This window comes from Trachemys scripta, chromosome 23 (assembly GCF_013100865.1).
Source record: "Trachemys scripta elegans isolate TJP31775 chromosome 23, CAS_Tse_1.0, whole genome shotgun sequence".
NCBI classification, from domain to species: domain Eukaryota; kingdom Metazoa; phylum Chordata; order Testudines; family Emydidae; genus Trachemys; species Trachemys scripta.
In genome coordinates this window covers 15932559-15953947 of record NC_048320.1, presented here as the reverse complement: position 1 = coordinate 15953947, position 21389 = coordinate 15932559, and the positions used below count along the sequence as shown (strand labels likewise).

Below are 21389 nucleotides of genomic sequence, written 5' to 3'. Positions count from 1 at the left end.
TACACAAGTGATATTCTCAGAAATAAGCAGTTCTGCTTTAACATCTGGCATGCTAGGGCAGATTACATCCAGCCACAGGGAATTTCAGAACATTCCCTGCTGAGCCTTTATGAAATGTAAAGTACACGGAATGCAGGGCAAGTGCTATGTTCCAAGTCTGTTTGCTATTCTAGAGACCAATTTCCCCACCAAGCTTTTGAAATCTTATTTGCTTTCCAAATACTAATTCCAGAACAGCTGGAAAAAACAAATTTATTATTTTCAACCTTATCTATGATTTTTAGATTTCACAGAGCACCAGTCATCAGAGTACCTATGCACAGAACACAGTAAGCTGGCATAAACCTTAAACAAAGATGGACTCTGCACATCTTTCTGGGGGTTGGCAGCTTGTTTATGGATTTTATTTTTTGTTATAATACAGCTGCACGTCAGTAATGAGTGATTTCTCCTGATGCTGTTAACATACTGCTGCAAAGGTATCTTTTTCAGCAGCACAATTTGCACAGGCTCTGCCCTTGATTTTGATCTCAGAACAGCAAGACACACCCTTGTGACTGAAGCTTGGTTATTTGAATTCCCTCTTGGAAGAGCTGCTTCTTTGCTTGCAACTTGTTCAGAATGTAAGCAGCATACTTCCTCCCTGGTTTGAGCAACCATGATTGTATGACTCCTGCTATATAGACAATCAATGTAAATGATGCAAATTGGCAGCATTTTTTGTTTTGTTTTTATTTTAAAGCCTTAATAGTATTGGTCCAAGATAATGTATATGAGGCCTCCTGCATATGAACATCTACCCTCACACAATCCACCTTTTAGATCTGAGGCTGACAGACAATTGTGCCCTCACGTATACGGAACCTGCTCCTTCTGAGTTTAATTTCAGTCTCTCTCACCTCACTTAAATAAGAAAAGTTGAGGATCTGAGAGAGGAGGGGGCGGAAAGCAAACAGAGAGGAGAATAACAGGCATCATGTAGAAATATATTTTTGGGAGAGAGAGAAAGTTTCAAGTTTTTCTTTTAATTTTAAGTGGGGCATTTTAAATAGATTTTTATTTTGGGGTATTTTAGATCATGATCATGCTAATGCACTGAGCACCAAGCACCGTGGTTGTGGGTGTGGAGAGGAAGCTTTAGAAATATTATAATTATACTTCCCATGCAGTTGCAGTCTGGTGTCCTAATTTTCAGAGGTTCTGAATTCCTCCACTGAAGCCAACAGTTGTGGGTGAAGGCTCAGACCCTCTGAAAATAAGTCTTTAGCCTTAAACAGGGATTACAACACTGAATTCCCCTTTCCCATTAATTGAAGAAATGGGGCAGAGCATGGCAAGTCTAGAGTTTGTTTTCAGCATGGTATGCCGGGAGTTCAATGCAAAACAGCTCACTGAAATAATACAGCCAAATCCATACAGTAGCTGTTTTGGGCATTTCATCCCCATTAGGTCTTGGCTGTTCAAGGGCTGTCTACCTGGAGAATACCTGGGGCTCAACAATCCTCTTTCATGGGTGGCTGTATCTTGTCAAGTCCATTAATGCACAGCAGAGGAATCCAGGAGAACTAGTGAAGCTAAGCTGCCCAGATGTCCGGATTTTATAGTGACAGTCCTGATATTTGAGACTTTGCCTTATTTAGGCACCTTGCCCACTTCACACAATTTTACACTAGCAGACCCATGGCACTTAAATACTCGAGATACTGTGTATGCAAAGACCTGCTGCATACCCATTCACTACTAAACGCTGTTCTAAAGTACAGCAAACTTTAGTAATGTAAAAGGGCAGGCGTTTTTGTCTTTATCTGTCCTGGGCAAAACTTACCCATATTGCAAGTTGCACTGGATTGCCGTCAACCACCATTTTCTTCACTTTAAAATCAACACCTGGTATGCAAAAGAGAGGGAAGCAATGTCAGGACAAACACAGCAAGAGGCTTTGCTACTCTCTGCGTTTAGTTGAGTTGCTATGAAGTTCGCCAACATTTGCTACCTCCCTACAGGCGGAGGTAGTCACTTCACAGCCGCACGGGGCTGTACACAGCACCTCACACGGAGAAGAGGCATGAACACAAACACAGGCTGTGTGTGTTCATAACAGCCAGTTATGAAAGCCTCGCGATCCCCTTTAGGAGGCCTCTGCCGCGCTCCTCCCACTCCCAAATCCAGACCCCTACAGCCGGTGTCACCGGGGGTCCTGGCTCCGTACAAGTCTGCCCTATTTCAGTCTCCTATTATCCATCTGTAACGCTGCAGGGTTGGGGGGCTCACCCCGGGGCGGCCTGGAGCCCGCGCACGGATCCCCGAGTGCTAAGAGATCCCCGGGAGCGGGGGCCGGGCCGGGGAAGCTCGCAGCACTCACCTATCGTGGGGTTCAAGTACGGCTCAAACGTGTCATCGGTGAATCTCAGCAAGAGACTGCGGGGAAAGGAGAGACAGGGTGAGCGGGCCGCTCACGCCCTGCTGCCTCCCAGGACACCAACCCCCCGGCCCGGCCCGCCCCAGAAACCGGCCCCTCCGCTCCCGGAGCGCTTCCCGCACCTGGACTTCCCCACCGCGCTGTCCCCAACCACCAGCAGCTTCAGCGTGGCCATGGCCGGGCCCCGCGCAGCTGCCTCCGCACCCCGCCCGGGCAGGGAGAGACGCTCGGTGCCCCAGCTCCGCCCTAGAGTCCCGTCCCACCGCCTCCTCCCTGGGCCTGTTGTGAAAGGGCCGGAGACAGCCATACACGCCCAGTCGGCCCCCCCCCGGCCCGGCCGGTGTATCAGCACACCGCAGCGCGATACAATGTTTGATACACAACGTTCCATGGGGCCGGCGCGGGACCCGGCGCGGGAGGCGAACTCGACACCTGCTGCCTGTTCCCGGGGCGGCGGGGTCCTGTCCGGGGGCTGAGGGGCGGGACAGACTGGAGGCGCGATTCTCCGGGAGGGGGAGTCAGGATGGGGGTGGGGGCAGCGGGACAAGGAAAATCCCCCCCTGCCCGGCGGCGTGTGCAGCTTTCCTGCTCACAGTGACCCGTGTGTGCCCGGCTGCTGGCAGAACCAGCTGATCCCCGCCCCTCCTATCAGGCTCAGCCCCGCGCTCGTGGGGGGAGAGAAGCAAGGCCCTGCCTAGAGCTGCGGAGCAGAGTGGGGGCTGCAGGGAGTGGCCATGTCCGACTATCAGATCTCAGTGGAGGAGCTGAACGACCTGCTGGCTAACGGGAGCGGCTGCTACAGCCTCCCCAGCGCGCACAGCAACGAGGTGGCCCCCCGCATCCACGTGGGGAACGCGTGAGTGCGGGGGAGGCCGCGGGGTGGGGGGCTGAGGCCCGGGCAGTGACCTCCCGAGCCCGCACAGCTGTGAACGGCTCACCCCGGCCTGATTTGAGAGCGGGGAGTAGGCGGGGGCGGAGGTGGGGGCGCGTGAGCCGAGGGTATGGGGGAAGCTGGGTTGCTGGGGACCCGGGGAGTCCGGTTCCCAATCCACTGTCCGAATATTGGTGTGAGAACTTGGCTGGGGCCAGGGGCCTAGGAGGTCGTGGGTAGAAAAGGTCTGGGGGTTAGGATTATGTGGCCCTTGGACATTCATGGTAAAGGACCCTGGGAGTGCTTAGGTTGAAGTTAGGGTCGTGTGTGTGAGTTTAGAGCTGCAGGGCCCTGTGGTATTTGCTAAAGGGTTTTGGTAGCCCACTGAAGTCCTAGAACTGAGGGATGTTAAAATAAAAGCTGTCAAAGCTAATTCAAGAGTGGGCTAAAAATGGATGAGAAATCTTGCTCACCAGGCTCAGACCTGAATGTGACTGTCAGCACTAGCCTTTCCCCCTGTACAGCTGTCCTGGGGGTTGCAGTCCAAGTTCTACACTCCTATACTCCACAATAGACACCCCACAGAAATGGGAGCAAATATTCAAGAACATGTGTTATTTACCCAGGAGATGGTAATTCTCTCGGCTGTTTGGGGGTGGGTTAGGTGGCCAACAACATTCTCCACCCATCTGGCAAAATGCCGGGGGCTGTTCCTGTCCTCAGTTGTAAGGTATTTACATTCACTCCACCCAGACTGTGGGTTCTAGTCTCTGCTCTGCTTCTGACCTACTGAGACACCTTGGGCAAGTCACTACATTGCTCTGTGCCTCGGTTTCCCATCTCAAACTTTGTCTTGTCTGTTTAGACTTAAGATTTTGGGGGAGTGGACTGTCTCTTGGTAGCAAAATGTGGACCTGTGGGTGCTAACATAATACAAATAAAAATAAAACTAGGACCTCCACCTTTATCCTAAACACAAAATAAGCTCTGCCTTGGTCCAGAAGAATGGCCATACTGGATCAGACCAATGGTCCATCTAGCCCACTATCCTATATTCCGATAGTGGCCGGTGGCAGATGCTCCAGGGGGAATGAACAGAACAGGGCAATTTCAAGTGCCCCATCCACTGTTGTCCAGTCCTAGTTTCTAGCAATCAGAGGCTTAGGAACACCAAGAACATGGGGTTGTGTCCCTGCCCATCGTAGCTAATAACCATTGCTGGACATATCCTCCACGAATTTATCTAAGTCTTTTTTTAACCTAGTTACACTTTTGGCCTTCACAACAGTTTGAAGTTTGTTCCATGGGTTGACTGTGCGCTATGTGAAATACTTCTGTATGTTAGTTTTAAAAACTGCTGCCTATTAATTTCATAGGGTGCCCCCTGGTTCTTTTGTTAGGTGAAGGGGGTAAATAACACTTTTTCTTCACACCATTCATAATTTTATACACCTTTAACATATCGCATCTTAGTGGTCTCTTTTCTAAGATGAACAGTCCCGGTCTTTTTAATCTCTTCTAATATGGAAGCTGTTCCATACCTCTAAGTTTTGTTGCCCGTCTCTGTTCTTTTCCCAATATCAGTATATCTTTTTTGAGATGGGGCAGTACTCAAGCTGTTGGCATACCATAGATTTATATTGTGATACTATGATATTTGCTGTCTTATCATCTTATCTTCTTACCTTTCCTATTGGTTCCCAACATTCTGTTAGCTTTTTTACTGCTGCTGCACATTGAGCAGCTGTTTTCAGGGAAATAGCCACACTGACTCCAAGATGTGTGTATAGTTGGGATTATGTTTTTCCAATGTGCATTACTTTGCATTTATCAGTATTGAATTTCATCTGCCATTTTGTTGCCCAGTTTTGTGAGATCCCTTTGTTATTCTTTGGAGTCAGCTTTGGGTTTACTACAAAAGAGCAGGTTAGACAAACACCTGTCAGAGACAGTCATAAGAATATAAGAACGGCCATACTGGGTCAGACCAAAGGTCCATCTAGCCCTGTCTACCGACAGTGGCCAATGCCAGGTGCCCCAGAGGGAGTGAACCTAACAGGTAATGATCAGGTGATCTCTCTCCTGCCATCCATCTCCATGCTCTGACAAACAGAGGCTAGAGACACCATTCCTTACCCATCCTGGCTAACAGCCATTAATGGACTTAACCTCCATGAATTTATCTAGTTCTCTTTTAAACTCTGTTATAGTCCTAGCCTTCACAACCTCCTCAGCCAAGGAGTTCCACAGGTTGACTGGGCACTGTGAAGAAGAACTTCCTTTTATTTGTTTTAAACCTGCTGCCCATTAATTTCATTTGGTATAGATCAGTGGTCTCCAAACTGTGGGGTGTGCCCTCCTAGGAGGCGTGAAGGAACGTCCGGGGTGGTGTGGTGGGGCCTGGGCCAGCACCCACAGGTAATAATGGACTCTTTATTCTAGCAGACAAAAGTATAACAAAATCCAGTGGCTGGAAACTGAAGCCACCAAAGTTCAAACTGGAAATAAGATTCACATTTTTAACAATGAAGGCAATCGATCATTGACACAGATTACCATGAGATATGGTAGACTTTCCATCCCTGGAGTCTGTAAATCAAGAATGAAGGGCTTTGAATTAGAGCCCATAATTTAGAAACACAAGTCATTGGGCTAGATGCAGGAATCATTGGGTGAAATTCTGTGGCTACATTAGAGGAGGTCAGGCTAGATGGTTGTAAAGGTTTCTTCTGGTTCTAAAATCTGTGTCGTTTTCCTGTTGACTGGTTTCTTGATGTCTCACTCTGTCCCCAGACCTCTGTATTGCTGTGAATCTCTATCCTAAACTGATGTATTGGATTTTCATTTTGACAGTACTTGTATTGATTGTCATCCTGATAAGGATGAGAACTTGTCCTGGCCTCTCCTTGAAGTCTTTCCCTCCTTTCTATGCCTTCTCCAGCTCCTTGTCCCTCTTCCACCCTGTCCCAACATTAGCTTCCTTCCCTGCTTCTGTAGTTCTCTCTGCCTTTACCCTGTCTGCCTGACCTCACTCCTCACACTGCCTGCTGATATGTGCAGGGGCGGCGAGTTATATGGGCCCTGGTGCCCATGCTCCAGGAATATTCAGGACCTGGGGGCCCGGCTCCACCAATGTTTGGGGCCGGGTTTCTCCCCTGGCCCTGCCTGCTGCCCCCACGCACCTCCCCTGGAGTGTCTCCTGGCCCCGCCTGCCGCCCCCAGGCAATTTAAAAGGGCCCAGGGGCCCCCGGCCGCCACCATAGGCAGCGCAGTGGGGCTAAGGCGGCTTCCTGCCTGCCCTCGCTCCACACCGCTCCAGGAAGCAGCTGACATACCCCTGTGGCCCCGGGGGTGGGGGGAGGGAAGGATGTGTATGTCTGTGCACTGCTCCCACCCTGAGTGCCGACTCCGCAGCTCCCATTGGCCGGGAACTGCAGCCAATGGGAGCTGCAGGGGCGGTGCCTGTGGGCAGCGGTGCACCGAGCCCCCCCTCCCCCCTACCTAGGCGCTGCTGCCAGAGGGGTGTGTAGGTCGCTTTTGGGAACCGCCCAAGATAAGCGCCACACCCCTCATCTTCTCCTGCACCTGAAGACAAGCCCTCTGAGTGTCACAGCTAAATACAAGATCAAACAGATTGGATAGTCCCTTAGCACACATTCTAGGGGAAGTGACCCATTAACACCCCTGTAGTCATAGAACAAAAAGGAGGGGGATTAGTGGGTTACAGATTGTTGAAATAAGCAATAAATGCAGTGTCTTTATTAAATGAAATATGGCTTATTTCAACAATCTGCAACCCACTAGCCCCCCTTCTTTTTGTCCTTTGACTACAGGGTGCTAACGGACCACTTCACCTTGAATGGTCCTGTAGTTTAGCATAAGTAGTTAGAATATATGCTGTTTGATCTTGTATTTAGCTGTGACACCCAGAGCCCTTTCCCAGACAGATAAAGAGCTCTGTGTAGCTCAAAAGCTTGTCTCTATTACCAACAGAAGTCGGTCCAGTAAAAGATACTACCTCACACACCTTGTCTCTCTGGGAAGCATTTTAAAATGTAAAAATTTTGTTTGCATTTTTAAATCTGTGCTGTATGTACACCTGGACCGGTGGATAATGCAGATCAGAAATGGGGGGAGGGGTGCCTGAAGATACTTCCCTTTAAATGGGGATTTCATAATTTCCATAGCAACATGTTGTGATTTCACAAAGCTAGGATTATGACTTCACTGCAGGTTCAAACAAAAGGTAATGCTCGGTTGAGGATGGCACAAGCCCTTATCCAAACACGTGAATCTTCACGGTAGAAATGGGGATTCTGGGAGTTAGTACAAGCTACTGACATTGCATTTGTACAGACATTCTCTTTTTATAATGTCTGCCTTATCATTAAAGTCTCTGTTCAAAATCCATTAAATCGTTCAGCAAAGTAACTGTGGAGGACTATGGTATAGCGTGATTTCTGTGTACGTTTTGTATTGCTCTTATGTGGCAGTACAGAATGTCAGAACGGTGTGAATGTGTTGACAAATGAAAACAGTTATTTATTTTGGTTGTGGAACTGAAAGGTCAGATCTCCAATTAATTTGATAAAATCTTATCCCAAAGTAACTTTCTGGTCTAGTGTCTATTTAACTTAAGTCAACCATAATAGCTCATACAAACTATGTCCTGCAAAAATGTGCTGTTATACAATTGTTCTAATTCTAACAATTCAGGTTGTATAGCAAGTCTGTATGAAGAAATTTTGAGTCATATCTTACATTACAATAGAACCATTTGAGTCTTCATTCTTACTATGTAACAAATGTAAAAAAAAAATCTAGCTAAGTGGTGGTACACTGATAGTCTGTGTGAATTGAGATAGCTTGAATGGTTCACATCTTGTTTTTGGCCCTCATGTAATCCTTGTCTCTGATTCCCACCTGAGCTGTTGTCAAAGGTACTTTGTAAACATTGCAGCAAGATAGTGCTGGACAGCAGTATGGCAAAAGTCCTGCCAAGAAGAATGAAGTGACTTGATTATTTGCTTTGACACTGAAACATCAACTCTGATCTGGATGGATCACTTCCTTTTTGGGATAGAGTTCCTGATTTATCACTGCCCAGTGGAAGCACTTTCAAAAATATTTTTTCCTAGAGCAGACACATCCCTGCAGGGTTTCAGACACAGGGAAATCACAAGCCCAGTGACTGGCATGTGGGCAACTGGATTCAAACAGATGAATGAGAATATCTGAGCTGGATTCAGAATAAACTTTTGATTGAAAGCTACTGGACTATTTCACATCATGGTATGGCTGTTTTTTCTTGTGAATGAATCATCCAGAGCTAAAAATGGGAGTGGTGTTAGAATATTCAGGGATCTCACTTAGCTCAGAAATTCAGAAAGGCGAGATTAAATTGGAACATAGACAGTGCAATATGAACAATCCCTCTGTTGAGTGACTTAGTGCCAAAGCACTAAATTTTCCATATAATATGGAGTCTTGCAACTTGACCTGAACCCAGCAAATGTTGCGTTCAGGTCTGGTTGGGTCTGAAAACAACCCACCACCTCTTTGCTGCACTGTGGTATGAGTGGGCTGACAAGTTGCAGTGCCATTCCCTCTGCAGCACACACAGTCCAGTGAGGCGGCAGCGGCCAGTTGGAGGGGTCACACATCTGCGGTTGCACTGATCTCATGGGCATGAGGTTGCCGAAGACAGATTGCAGGCATACGAGCGGAAAGCACCCCACCAGACCGAGCTCCAAGTGGCAGTGCTAATAAAGGTTCGGGGGGAAGTATTGAGCTGGGCTTGAGCAGGGTCTGAAAATGAGATGACTCAACACTCTCGGGCTTGGGTTGTGTTTGGGTGGGCTGTGCGTCTAGTTGAGTTCAGGTCGGGCTTTAAAATTAGGTCTGAACAGACCTCGAATGTAATAGATGAAGGAAACGATGAAAACGCAAAGATAAAACAGCAGAGGATAATAACTAAAAAGCACGTCCAGACAGTCCTAACCGTTCAGACAAGACCAGTTCCTCAAAGTAAAGGGTAACCACTATTCACAGGTTACTGACCAGTACAGTTATATATTTTTCAGATAATAATGCAGCAGAATAATTCAAAATACAGCATGAAATCTAAACCAGCCTCTGTGATTATGGAATTTTTCTAGATCATCCTCAATCCACTGAACAAATGTCAACATTTTCCTCATGTTAACACTGTTTTGAATTGCATCTCCAGGAAGTACTTCACAGAAAATAATTGTTTCTGACTATCTAGTACCAATGAATCATAAATTCCTATCTGAATAGCATTACAAAAGAACAGGGCATGTTTAAGGCTTTCCCAATTCATGTATTAATGTCTGAGAGCCAGACTTCCTGTATCTTAGGGCTACAAGATATTAATGTGGATGTGATTAGAGCCCTGCGCAGATACAAAATTTGTATCTGCATCCATCCGAGATCTACAAACATGGTCCACGAATGGATATAAAGCAGATATCCGCACATTTGCAGAGCTCTAGATGTTAGGGGTTTTTTTACTTGCAGTGAGCTGCAGTTGATAATCTTAATACACAATTCTCAAATGTGTCCAAAGCATTTTAAAGAGTAATACACTGAGAGTCAGGCTGAGAGCAGACACTGCGATGTTATGGCATAAAAAAGTAAATGCACAGAACGCTCTTCAGCCTATTGGTTTGTGTGTTTGCATTTCCCCCTCATCTGGCCCTGTGCTGACATGGACCATTTATCTTTTTTTTTTTTTTCTTTCCTTTTTTACTGCAGAAATCTGTGTCCTGTGAAAATTGCTGTTCTGTCAAAAAGCAAGCAAATTTTGCATATGTAACAGCATCACTTCTGCACTGCTGGTTGAGAAACTCTGTTGTATTTCAAACTGTGTTTTGGAAACCTATAAGCACCTCAAGCCACATCTCCAGAATATGTATTTGGTAACAAGATCTTGCTAAGGAAGTCTGAGTCTGGTTCATGGTGCCCATCTGAGTGGGGGAATTTTAGAAAGTACTTGTTCCTTCATGAGGAACTGGAAGTACACTTCAGTTTATCCTGCATTTATCGTATGTAGGAAGTGTATGTATTTGGGCCTGTCATCCCAGGGCTAAGATAAATGAGTTGCTAATGGCTGCCCACTAATTATAGGGCAGTTAATCTTTTGTTGGTGTCTTGCTCACATGATTAAGCTGTCGGTAGAGGTGTGGAGAAGAAAATTGACATGTATGAATATCCCAGTAAGAAGTGAGTTGTGCTGTCACTGGGGATACTGGTAGGCAGAATGGAGAAATTATTAGTGAATTCTGTCTTGTAGCCAGGCTTAGTCTATAACTCTTTATTTGTTGGGTTGGCCGGCTGCATGAGTGATGTTGCATTACAGTCTTACTTAGGACTATTTACCATTAACTGGTGCCATATGTGCCTTTAGGACTGGAATTTTGTGGAAGGTAAAAGTGATCTATGGTAGGAAGAAAGACACACTCAGGTACCAGCTAATATTACAGGGCGAGAATGGGGAGAGTTCTATATTCAGAGCCGATAAGATTCCATGAGCTTCTTAGGGGAAAAGAAGCTAATCCTGCTTTCCTTTCCCAGAGACCACCTCCTTGCTCTATTTCTCAGGAGCCAATGTTTGAGGGTGATGCAATGAAACTGAAATGTAAGAAGTGGGATTTTCTGGGACTGTTTGAAAATGGAATTATTTGTTCTACAATAAGCAGAGGCCAAGCTTTGCTCTGTGCTTCCACTAAGTGTACTGATCAGAACCTTAGGTATAACTCTATGCAACTCATTTACTGTGTAAGGAATAGAGACCAGTCTCTAGTGTTATTGATGACCTAGTCTGTGGTTCCCAGACACAGGAGTTCCTACTGTCCTTAAAGCTCTCTTCAATTCTATTCCTTCAAACCCAAAGGACTTCCATCAGTACAAATGTCAGATATGAGAAGAAAGGACAAGGCATACACTACAGAATGAACGTTTTTCCTTTTGGCCTTGTTTTTATAGCATTTACTATTCTGTTCCAAGTAGAATTCCCCTGGCATTGAGACTCATCCCCTGGCACAGCTGTTATCCTGCCAGACAGAAAATTAGGCAACTTTTGTTTGGCTAATAGATGAAAGTCCTTAAAATGATTTGGCCCATTGCCATGATTATTGGGTACACATGGCAGAACATGTAGAAAATTTGCTCACACGTGAGGATTTGTCTGCAGTGTGCACTCATACTGAAAAAGGGGAACAGTCACAGGGGAAATGGAGAAGGTTTGTATGTTCATTATCTAACATTTTATTATGTGGTAACTGTGAGCTAATTTCTGCAGAACCTCAAAGTCCAGAGTGTGGGTTCAGTTTGAGTACAATTTACTAATTCAGATTTTATTTATCTATTTAGATTTCTAATAAAAAGGCGTCCATCCAAAAGCTGTGGGCACCTTCCCAAAACTTAGAAACCCATCCAAAAATATACAGCACATATGCTTATCTAAAGCTCAGCGACTATTAAAATCTCTTGAGCCTGCTAAATGGGGCTGGAGCTCTTGAGAGAAGCAGCTTTCCCATAACATTTGTGCTTCCAGACCCAGCTGGAAACATGGTGAAAGCTGATTTTTCACCGTAGTTCAGCTCTTCTGGTTCCAGTACACAAATGGGGCAGGTGAGTAGGGGAGTTTTCTGAAAGGTTCAGACCCCTGAAAGTTTGGTTTGATTTTGTTTCCAAAAGGAGGTGAAGATTTGGGATGGAGGATGCTGGTGGTTTCTATTTCCTTTGAACTACTTTGCCTATCCCTAATACAAATTCTAACGCAGAGAGCAGAGCACTGTCGTGATAGATTCAGGGTTGCCTGTGTTGCTATGCAGATCGGCTTTTGCCATTTGTACCAACTGGAGGTTTTTTAGGTCATGTGTCTTCATTCCTACATTTAATGCATTGTGATAATCAAGCCTGGAGGGCATGAACACATTTATCATCATGCCCAGGTCTGTACCCAATAGGAGGAGTGCAGTCTTCTGGCCAGTTGCAGATGGAAATGTTTTTTTTTTTGTTTTGGGGGTTGTTGGGTTTTCTTTTTGGCCACCATGGGTTTTTTGGTATCTGATAGAACTGAGGAATCTGAAGGGACCTATAAGCTGTGGGCCAACTTTTACAATGTATGAACAATGAGGCAAATACTTCAAAATGTTTCCATTTTCCTAAAATTATAGCCTCCCTTTTCCTTGGGTTCATCTTTTGCCAGATGCTGATTTCAGCTGAGACAGAGCAGGGAGATGGCTGTGTAATACTGTCACACCAGCTCTCAGTAGCTTCATGGATATTGAATAATACGGAGCAAGGATTGAACTTGTGATTCTGTAGGTGAGGCCTTTGGAGGTGGAGGAACAATTACCCAGAACAACCTCCTGAGTTTGTTCAGTCTGAGAGGAAGGACCTAAGCCATTTCAAGGTGTTTTCATTCACCCCTGCATGTTCTTGGAGGTAGGTCGAGGGTATTTGGCCATCAACAGTATCAGATGCCACAGAGAGGATGAGTGTGAATGGAATTCCCTTGCCTGTGGGCCATCCACTAGAGCAGGGGTGGGGAACCTTTTTTCTATCACGGGCCATTGACCCACATAAAAAAAATCAATCGTGGACCACACGCAAGTAAAAAGCAACTTAATTTAGGGGTTTTTTTAGAGAGAGAAATATAAAACGTTCAACTTACCTGCCCGAGGCTTCCCCCCGCAGTGGGGCGAGCCAGCGCTCATGGCTCCAGCCCCACAGAGGGTAAGAGGGGAGGACACTGAGACTTGCCGCGGGCCGCATGAAATTAAGCAACAGGCCGGATCCAGCCGGTGGGCCTTAGGTTCCCCATCTTTGCACTAGAGCAACATGTTCGATTTCTGTACTGTGTCCTGGCCTGAAGCCTGGCCGGGGGGTCCAGGATGCTGGCAGCTGGTGCTGTTGGCTGTTTTTAGCTGTTTCTCAATTACCTTGTGTAGAAAAAGGCTAAACAAGGAGCAGTGACTTGCAAGGCCTCCTTCATAACATCCATGATGGTTCCTTAGTACTGCTCAGACTTGCATATTTTAGAGGGAGTGGTGGATTCCTCTTGTCACAGAAGGTATTGACCGTCTCTGGGGTCCCAGATATTCTCCACTCACCCACTGCCAAGGAAGGCAGGGCTCAGTCACAGGTGGGGACCGTGGTAGATCGCAGTACATATGTGACTACAGCCTGTGTGAACAGGCTAAAAATATGATCAACTTTTGAGATAAAAATCTGTAGGAGACTCACTGGTGAGTGCAGACTGTTGAGTAACTATCCTGTTGGGATCCAGGAAGTGGGCAGGCGGAACTGCTAAAGGACCTCCCCCCAGCCTAAGGGGAGGATCCACAGGACCTGAAAGCCAAGTGATTCTAGGAGACAACTAATGAAATAACAGGGACAGGAGTAGCGATATCCTCGAGAACTTGTGGAGGATGGGAAGGGGCAAATATAGTCCCTATCTATAAAAACGGGGAATCAGGACAACCCAGGGAATTATAGACCAGTCAGCTTAACTTCGGTACCTGGAAAGATAATGGAGCAAATAAACAATCAGTTTGTAAGTACCTAGAAGATAAAAAGGTGATAGCAATCAACATGTTATAAAGAGGAGGGTGATAAATTAATTCTCCTTCGCTGAGGACAGGACACAAAGTAATCTTAAATTGCAGCAAAGGAGATTTAGATTGGACATTAGGAAAAACTTTCTAACTTGAGTAGTTAAGCACTGGACAAATTACCAAGGGAGGTTGTCTAACCTGTTCTTAAAAATTTTCAATGATGGAGATTCCAAACACACCTGCTGGGGATGGTCTTGATAATGCTGAGTTCTGCCTCAGTGCAGGGGCTGAACTAGATGATCCATTCAGTCCTACATTTCTGTAATTCTGTGGGCAGCAGGGGGCTTTGTTAGAGATTCAGAGGGCACTTGAAAATACTGAGAGTTTGGCCTCTGTTTATGGGATTTGCTAAGCCCCAATTGTTTTCTTGATACTTCTTACTTTCCAGGTTCATAGCCAAGAATATCATGAGGTTGCAGCGCCTCGGCATAACCCACGTCCTGAATGCAGCAGAGGGAAAATCCTTCATGCATGTGAACACTAATGCAGAGTTCTACGAAGGCACAGGCATCACCTACCATGGCATTAAAGCTAATGACACCCAAGAATTTAACCTCAGTCGCTATTTTGAGGAGGCAGCTGACTTTATTGACAGTGCGCTGTCCCAGAAGGATGGTAAGGCATCTCCAAGAGTCTCTCTGCCCTGTTTTCTAGCCAGTATGTGAATTTACTGGCCATTTGTTTCATTGTTTGAAATACTCCTTTTTTCTTTCCTCAGTTTTTCAGTGGAACAGAAACCAAAGCATTCAGATCAGGACTTAGACTTCTTGCTGAGGAGTTTAGGGCACTTGAATATTCAATGTAGAATTTGCTGTCTGTGAACAGAGCCCCTCAATGTATGAAACAATGGAAAACTGCCACAGCAGTGTGTGATTTGGGGAGAGTAAAACAGCTGGTGCATCTTAGCAATGAAAGTGTCAAGGAAAAATCATATTGGAAATGCTATGCTAGGAAGAGAGGCTTTAATATTTCCTGAATGTATTAGTGGATCAGAATGGAAAATCTGGAAAGTAACGCAGGACCCAAACACTAATTCAAGACGGTAAAAATCGTAAATCAGAGTCAGGAAGGGCATTGTAAAATGCAACACTCAGCTTGCAACACAAGCTAATATTAGAGATGCAGATTAAATGCAAATAACACATGCAAGAGTGGATAATTTCTTAGCATAGGGCAGAGGTAGTCAATAGGTGGACTGCGGGCCAAATCCGGACCACAAGATGCTTTGGAACAGACCACAAAATCTTTTTATTTACTTGTTATCATTACTGTTGTTATTTTTATATTATTTTCTCTGGAGTCTGGACATTGAGTATACCTTGACCAAGAAATTTGACAAAAAATAATTGATTACCCCTGGCATAGGGCACCGATGTATTTTTGAAAATCCCGCTAGGCATCTAAATATCTTTAAATACCTGGCCCCTATTGTTTGTGAGTATCTAAATCCCACTCTCTCAGTGGTTAGGGTTAGGGTTTGTCTATTTGTCAGAGGGTGGAGATGGATGGCAGGAGAGAGATCACTTGATCATTACTTGTTAGATTCACTCCCTCTGGAGCACCTGACATTGGTCACTGTCGGTAGACAGGATACTGGGCTGTATTGACCTTTGGTCTGACCCAGTATGGCTGTTCTTATGTTAGGAGCTCACTTACCTATTTCTTTTCTTCTTTCTGGTAGCAGGGGTAGTGGGTATATTATATTTTATATGACTGTGAAGGAATTCTCCCTTTTTTAAAAAGGGCATTTTATTATTGCATCATAAGCCCCCATGCATTTGAGCATGGCCTTTTCTTTATCCGATATCCTGACAGTGGGCATAAGTTTTCACACTTTTGAAACAAATGCAACTAAAATCAATTAAATTATGATCCATAGGTTTCATCCATCAATCCATTCTGAGGAGCTGTTTCCTCTGTCAACAGCTCTATTTGCACAAGGCTCAGAGGGAATATCTTTTTTTTTTTTTTAAAACCCCTCTGTCCTTCCCAGAAGCAAGGAATTCTAGGAATAAGATAACATCCCCAGCCCAATATATCAGCCCCCCCGCCCCCTTTATCCTCAGGAACTTGTTATGCCATGTGTTCACTCTTCGGTCCTGGACTGATGGGGTACAACTATGTTTTCACAAACCTTTCTTTGACCATGCACTGTGTGATTGTTCCTTTGAAACAGAGGTTTAGAAACACCTTCAATATATTGTCAACCTCTTGAAAGAGTGTTTTGGGGGCAGCTCCTCTCCCATTCACATCATATAAAGCATCTCCTCTCCCATTCATGGTCACACAACGTCCATGTGGCAGCTACAGCAGTTGCCTACATTGAATAGTGATATTAGGAAGGTATTCCATTTATTTTGCTGACTTTTGTGCAATAAAAATTGTTGTTTTTTGAAAAAAAGCTAATTCTGCTGTGTTTAGTGCTTTTCATTTCATCTCTTTCCCCCCCTGCAAATTCTGTTCTGTTTCCCTCAGCTGGAAATGAGGAGTCATACCAGTATTTTCCCAATTGGGTCCTTTCTCACAGATTAATTAACAGTTTTCTACATTGAACAGCATTTGCTATCTGCACCCCATTCACCAAAACCAGGCAAACCTTTTAGGATTTGATTAATTGTTCCTCTGTTTACTTGGTCATCTTTAGATGTAGCATGAATGCTCAGAAAGTAGGACAGCAGATAAGGACCAAAAACTCCAACTCAAAGGAAGCAGGTTTTATGCATGTCAGGGGAATCACTGACATTTTAAGATATTTTAACACAACTGACTCAGTGCTGCTTCTTTCTCCCCTGGGGTCTCCTTCACATGTAACTGAGGTGGAAACCATAGCAAGGGAGTCTGAAGAAGTTACACGACAGGCAGAAATCTTGGGGAATTCAAGGTTTGGGTTGTTGTTTTTTTATTCAGAGCCCTCATTTTAACAGTAATAAAAAGCCATCAATGACCCAGTTGGCTCCTAGGTGAACTGTGCAAGGAAAGCGAGTTTGTAACTAAGGAGAAGAAGGAGGGAGGGTAGCTGTCTTGACTGTACATTCCCTTAGAACGCCCTGCTCATTGCTTTACTCATCATGGGGCCAGATGTGAAGTGAGATGTATCAACTTACTCTTTTATTCTTAGTGGGCTAAATTTGGAGATGGCATGTAGGATTGGGTGTAAATTACACAGTCTAAGATTCTGTAATATACACATAAGGGAGTGGTACAGAAGAAGGTATAAATTACACCAATTGAGACGGCCTCTAGACAGACGTGAATTTGGGCCATCTGTACAATTTCCTCATCAGGAGAAGTTTATAGACTTTACCAAGGCCCAGTGCTTGTACAGAGGGCAGGGTTAATCTACTCTAGAGTTGAATGTGACCGTTCTTAATATGAGTGAAATTGTAAGGGCATTAATGTTTGTTCAGTGCTTTGAAGGTATAAAGCAAGCTGAGCGATGAGTAATCCAAAAGAGTCTGCTGAAGGTATTATAGTAGCGCCAGTGTATTCGAACAAGAAGAAATGGTAACTGGGAATTGGTGTAGCAGCTCCTCTGATTAAACATTTCTCTGTTAGAGAGAGAGAGAAAGGGTGACACTCCCATGCTGGTTCCAAACACTGTCACTGGTCAGAAGATCAGAACAGTTGATAAAAGCTGTCTCTGGTTTGAATAAACTGACTGCTGCTTGGTTAAAAGAAACAACATCTGAGTCATGAGATTTTTAGCTCTGAGAACTCTCACTTCAGATGGATTATCTGGTTATGGTATGTGCCCCCTGGAATTTCTGCTGCACCAAATTATCTTAAACATTTTCAAATGGAAGTTCTGGTATAATCTTAGATACCTTGCTGCTCCCCAGAGTCCTAGGAAAACTTGCTGCAATGCTGCAAAGCAAAGCTTGTAACATGGGTCTCCTCTGTACTGAAATCTTAGACGTCCAGAGGGCAGTAGGTCAGCTTGTGCTTCTCGTCAGGTCATTATTTCTACTTACTTCATATTTCTTCACACGCTCCCAATGATTTTCCCAGCCCACATCTGAACAGCTGAAGAGTCTTTTGCAGAGGGGGAGAGAGAACTCTTTCTAGGAAGTCCAGGGGGATCTGCCTTTGGCATATTTTTATGTTTTTGGGAGAGGGGTTTAGGGGATTGACAACCTACAGTTTGGTCAATCTGATGAATTCCAAAAGCAAGAACTTACCTCTTCCTAGTAGCTTTGTGAGCCAGGGAAACAGGCCTGCACTGGGAAGGAGAGTTTAGGAAGTCCAGGCAGTTGGGGTGAACTGTAGCAGAGGCACGGAAGTCCTGCTACACCTGCTCAATTTGGATGGTGCTCACAGAAATGTGGATAATAGTGACAAAATTACTCTGAATTTTCAGTGCCCTTGTTAATTCTGATAGGGCTCCTTAAGTCTCAGGTGCTGCTGTTATGCCACTTCTGACCTACCTGTCTAGTTATTATGCAAAAAGTAATAGACTTTTAGCTAGGTTAAAGGTCCATTCCAGTTATTAAATGAATCCATTGTTAAAATTATTTGTAATGTATGGTAGTGCAGGGAGTTCATTGGCTTCACTCCCCTTCCCTTTTCAGACAGGTCACCAGCCTCTCCTTCGTTCCTGTAGTGATAACTTTTCTCGAATACTGCAATGATGAGCAAAGGTGGAAAGAGAAGTGGCACCAAATTCCATTAATAAATATTATAGACATAAGGAGAGTGGTTAGGAGATCAGCCTTTAAACTAACACAAAGGTTGCAATGCTGATGTTCCTAAAAAAGTCTCTCAAGGATCTCAATAGCCAAGGCAAATATGCTAAGAGCCTTTTCTCTGCCGCAGTTCACAGTAAACTGGCTCTCATGGGAGAAATGTGTGACTCCTCTGTCCTCTTGCTTCTGCAATGGGTTTGTTAGGGTCAGCATCTCCCGTCTTCCCTGTGTTTAGGAAGAGGTTCTGTCTTTGGAAACATGGGCCAGTGAGTAGCAACCTGAGAGCAAAGCAACTTGGGCCAGATTTCAAACAGGGAGAATGGAGGTGATATTTTATTTCATTTCTTATTGGTTATTTATTTACAGCACATTCACCACAAATAGCTGGAGTAATAGCATTCAGAATCCTGTATCAGTCAGCTGGCCGCATTCTGTTTGCTCTTGGTGCAGGTATGTTTTGTAACAGGGTTCTGCTGGCTAGTGGTGCTGCATAGTCAGCACTTTCATTTGTATCCTGTTTGCTGAATGGGCAGCTTCTCTAAAATGAGAGCGCTTACATGCTAATGTGACTTCAGAAGCAGAGACCGGCAGTAGCAGAGGAAGGTGTAACTGAGGTAGAGACATAGGAAGTGCTAGGATTACAGCATAAAGGATGTGTATCTTGCTTTGTGAAATGTGTTGTATCCAAACAACAACCGAGTCTCTGTTCATCCCATGCATCTGCAGTCTTGCATACTTTTAATTCTGTGTTTTTAATTTCTCTACCACATTGGTCCTTCTGCAGAAGATGAAGTTAGAGAGTCCTGCAGGCTGCTAACCTTATTCTAGGCCGAAAGATTGCAGGAGCTTACCAAATGGAAGGAGTCCAATTCTTCTCTCTTTGGAAACAAATATGATATTTTCTGCTTTAATTTGTACAGGTGTTTATTATGTGTCATTGTTTTGCAGTCTGCTGGATGATGGCGTGGCTGCTAACAGAGACACAGTACCTGTCTTCTAGCTGAGACCATTCAAAATTCCGTCATTGGGCTGCTGAAGGACCAGTGTTACTCTGTTCATTCATTCTTCCATCAAAGATGTTTCTGTAGTGCTTCCCACGATAGTCTGTTATAATCTGTTTTCTGTATGTTCTCCCTGTACAGGACGGGTGTTTGTGCACTGCCGCGAAGGCTACAGCCGCTCCCCGACACTGGTCATTGCTTATCTGATGCTTCGCCAGAACATGAATGTCAAGTCCGCAGTGAGCGCTGTCCGGCAGAAGCGGGAGATTGGGCCCAATGATGGCTTCCTGAAGCAGCTCTGCCAACTCAATGAGAGATTAGTGAAGGAGGGCAAACTGAAGCCCTAAACCGAGGAGCTGCATTTTCTCAGAGGGGCTCTCCGGACTGTCAAAGGGTGCACGTTAGGTGCTTTAGATACCCAAATTTAAACTGCTAGGCTAGGTCATGCGGTGTGATGGAGGCAGAGTCCCTTCTTGTCTAGTGAGAGTATCTTCCCACATGTCTGGGTCTGTCCTTTAAAACAGCACAAAGCTCCATCACTCCTAGGAGTTGTTGCACTAAAGGAAGCTCTTTAGAGGGATAATTCCAACACCGTATCCGCTGTCATCACGTGTTTGTTTCAGAGCCCACTGGAGGTCCCATGACATACGTGCTTTGCATTGACTTTGGATGTCATTTATTTAAGCTTCATGTTCTTGAATCCCATCAGTGCAGCTCAGCCGCCTGGGTGCCCAAGAGCAGAAACGCACCTCCCTTCACTTGCTTTTAATTGAAGTACTGTATTTTTAAAAGTGTATCTCACACACTCACAGGTGCCTAAAGTCTAAGTGTAGGAGCTTGCAAAGATAGAGAAGTATATATGCAAATACACAGATGCACTCACCCCTATTAGTGTGTATAGCTTTGTGTGTGGTATGGATATATACAATACAATATACATACAGGGCTTGAGTGTGGCAGTAAAGCCATCCAGAGTCTGATGTTAATACAAGTACCCTTGTAAATAGAGTTTGTGTTTCTGTTGTTTGTGTTTATTATTAAGTAGAAACAAATATGCTGTATTTTTTCATCTTAAAATTCAGAGGGAAAAGTAAAATATAGAGAGCCAGTATGAAAGGAAAGAATTGAAAGTGAGGAGCAGAGAAGGGGAGTGCTTAGGTATGTTGATACTTGGTGTGGTATAAGAACCTGAACAGAAGACACACACCATGTGAACTAGCTGCTCATGAGGGATTTTAGTGAATTTCAGGTTCTTTTTTCTTTAACCTCACTATTATTTATATTGACCCTGGAAAGCTTGAACCTGAAATCTTTCTCCTCACTGAAATCTTTTCCCTTCAAGAAGCACACACACTGATTGCTTATTGTAAGATGCCCATTGTAAGGGACAGCACATTCTGGCTTGAAATAGGATTGCACTGTTTATGTTTAAACAGAAATGAGACCCTGTTGTCCATCACATGGGCGTGGCAAACATTTACTTCCAAGTGGTTGATATCTTTGGCCTCTCTTAGACGCTGCCCCATTGAGTCACTGCAGTATCTGGAGTGGGAGCTGCTTCGTTTACAGATTGTATGTTGGCTGAGTGTGCAAACATAACTTTAAAAGCTAGCAAAGTGCTGTACATGTGCTCAGGGCCTCCCCGGTGCACCCCCAGAGTTGTTGGTAATGCTATCAGAACCCTGCATATACTTGTTCAGTTTTTCTGTGTGATTTTATGTATTTAAAGGATAACATTTTAACAAGAAAAGCTCTTGTATTATTGATGCA

The 21389-nt window shown here is 44.7% G+C and overlaps 2 protein-coding genes across 3 annotated transcripts in view; one reads left to right on the top strand and one right to left on the bottom strand.

Moving 5' to 3' along the window:
- The window catches only part of LOC117869370 (ras-related protein Rab-18-B-like), a 10002-nt gene extending 7219 nt beyond the window's left edge, over positions 1-2783 (bottom strand). Inside the window, exons 1-3 of the mRNA XM_034756183.1 lie at positions 2542-2783; positions 2363-2418; positions 1826-1887 (exon numbers count right to left, since the gene is read on the bottom strand). Of these exons, the coding sequence (XP_034612074.1) occupies positions 1826-1887; positions 2363-2418; positions 2542-2726 (303 nt within the window). The 5' untranslated portion in view covers positions 2727-2783. The remainder of the gene's footprint in view (positions 1-1825; positions 1888-2362; positions 2419-2541) is intronic.
- On the top strand, positions 2192-21389 carry DUSP3 (dual specificity phosphatase 3). 2 transcript variants are annotated; one of them, XM_034756185.1, is made up of 4 exons: positions 2192-2440; positions 3072-3275; positions 14325-14551; positions 19761-21389. In XM_034756185.1, the coding sequence occupies exons 2-4, from the start codon at positions 3154-3156 to the stop codon at positions 19964-19966; spliced, it is 555 nt and encodes a 184-aa protein (XP_034612076.1). In that variant the 5' UTR covers positions 2192-2440; positions 3072-3153; the 3' UTR covers positions 19967-21389. The 2 variants fall into 2 exon arrangements, with proteins under 2 accessions (XP_034612076.1, XP_034612075.1); XM_034756184.1 differs by lacking the exon at positions 2192-2440 and having other exon boundaries at positions 2951-3275.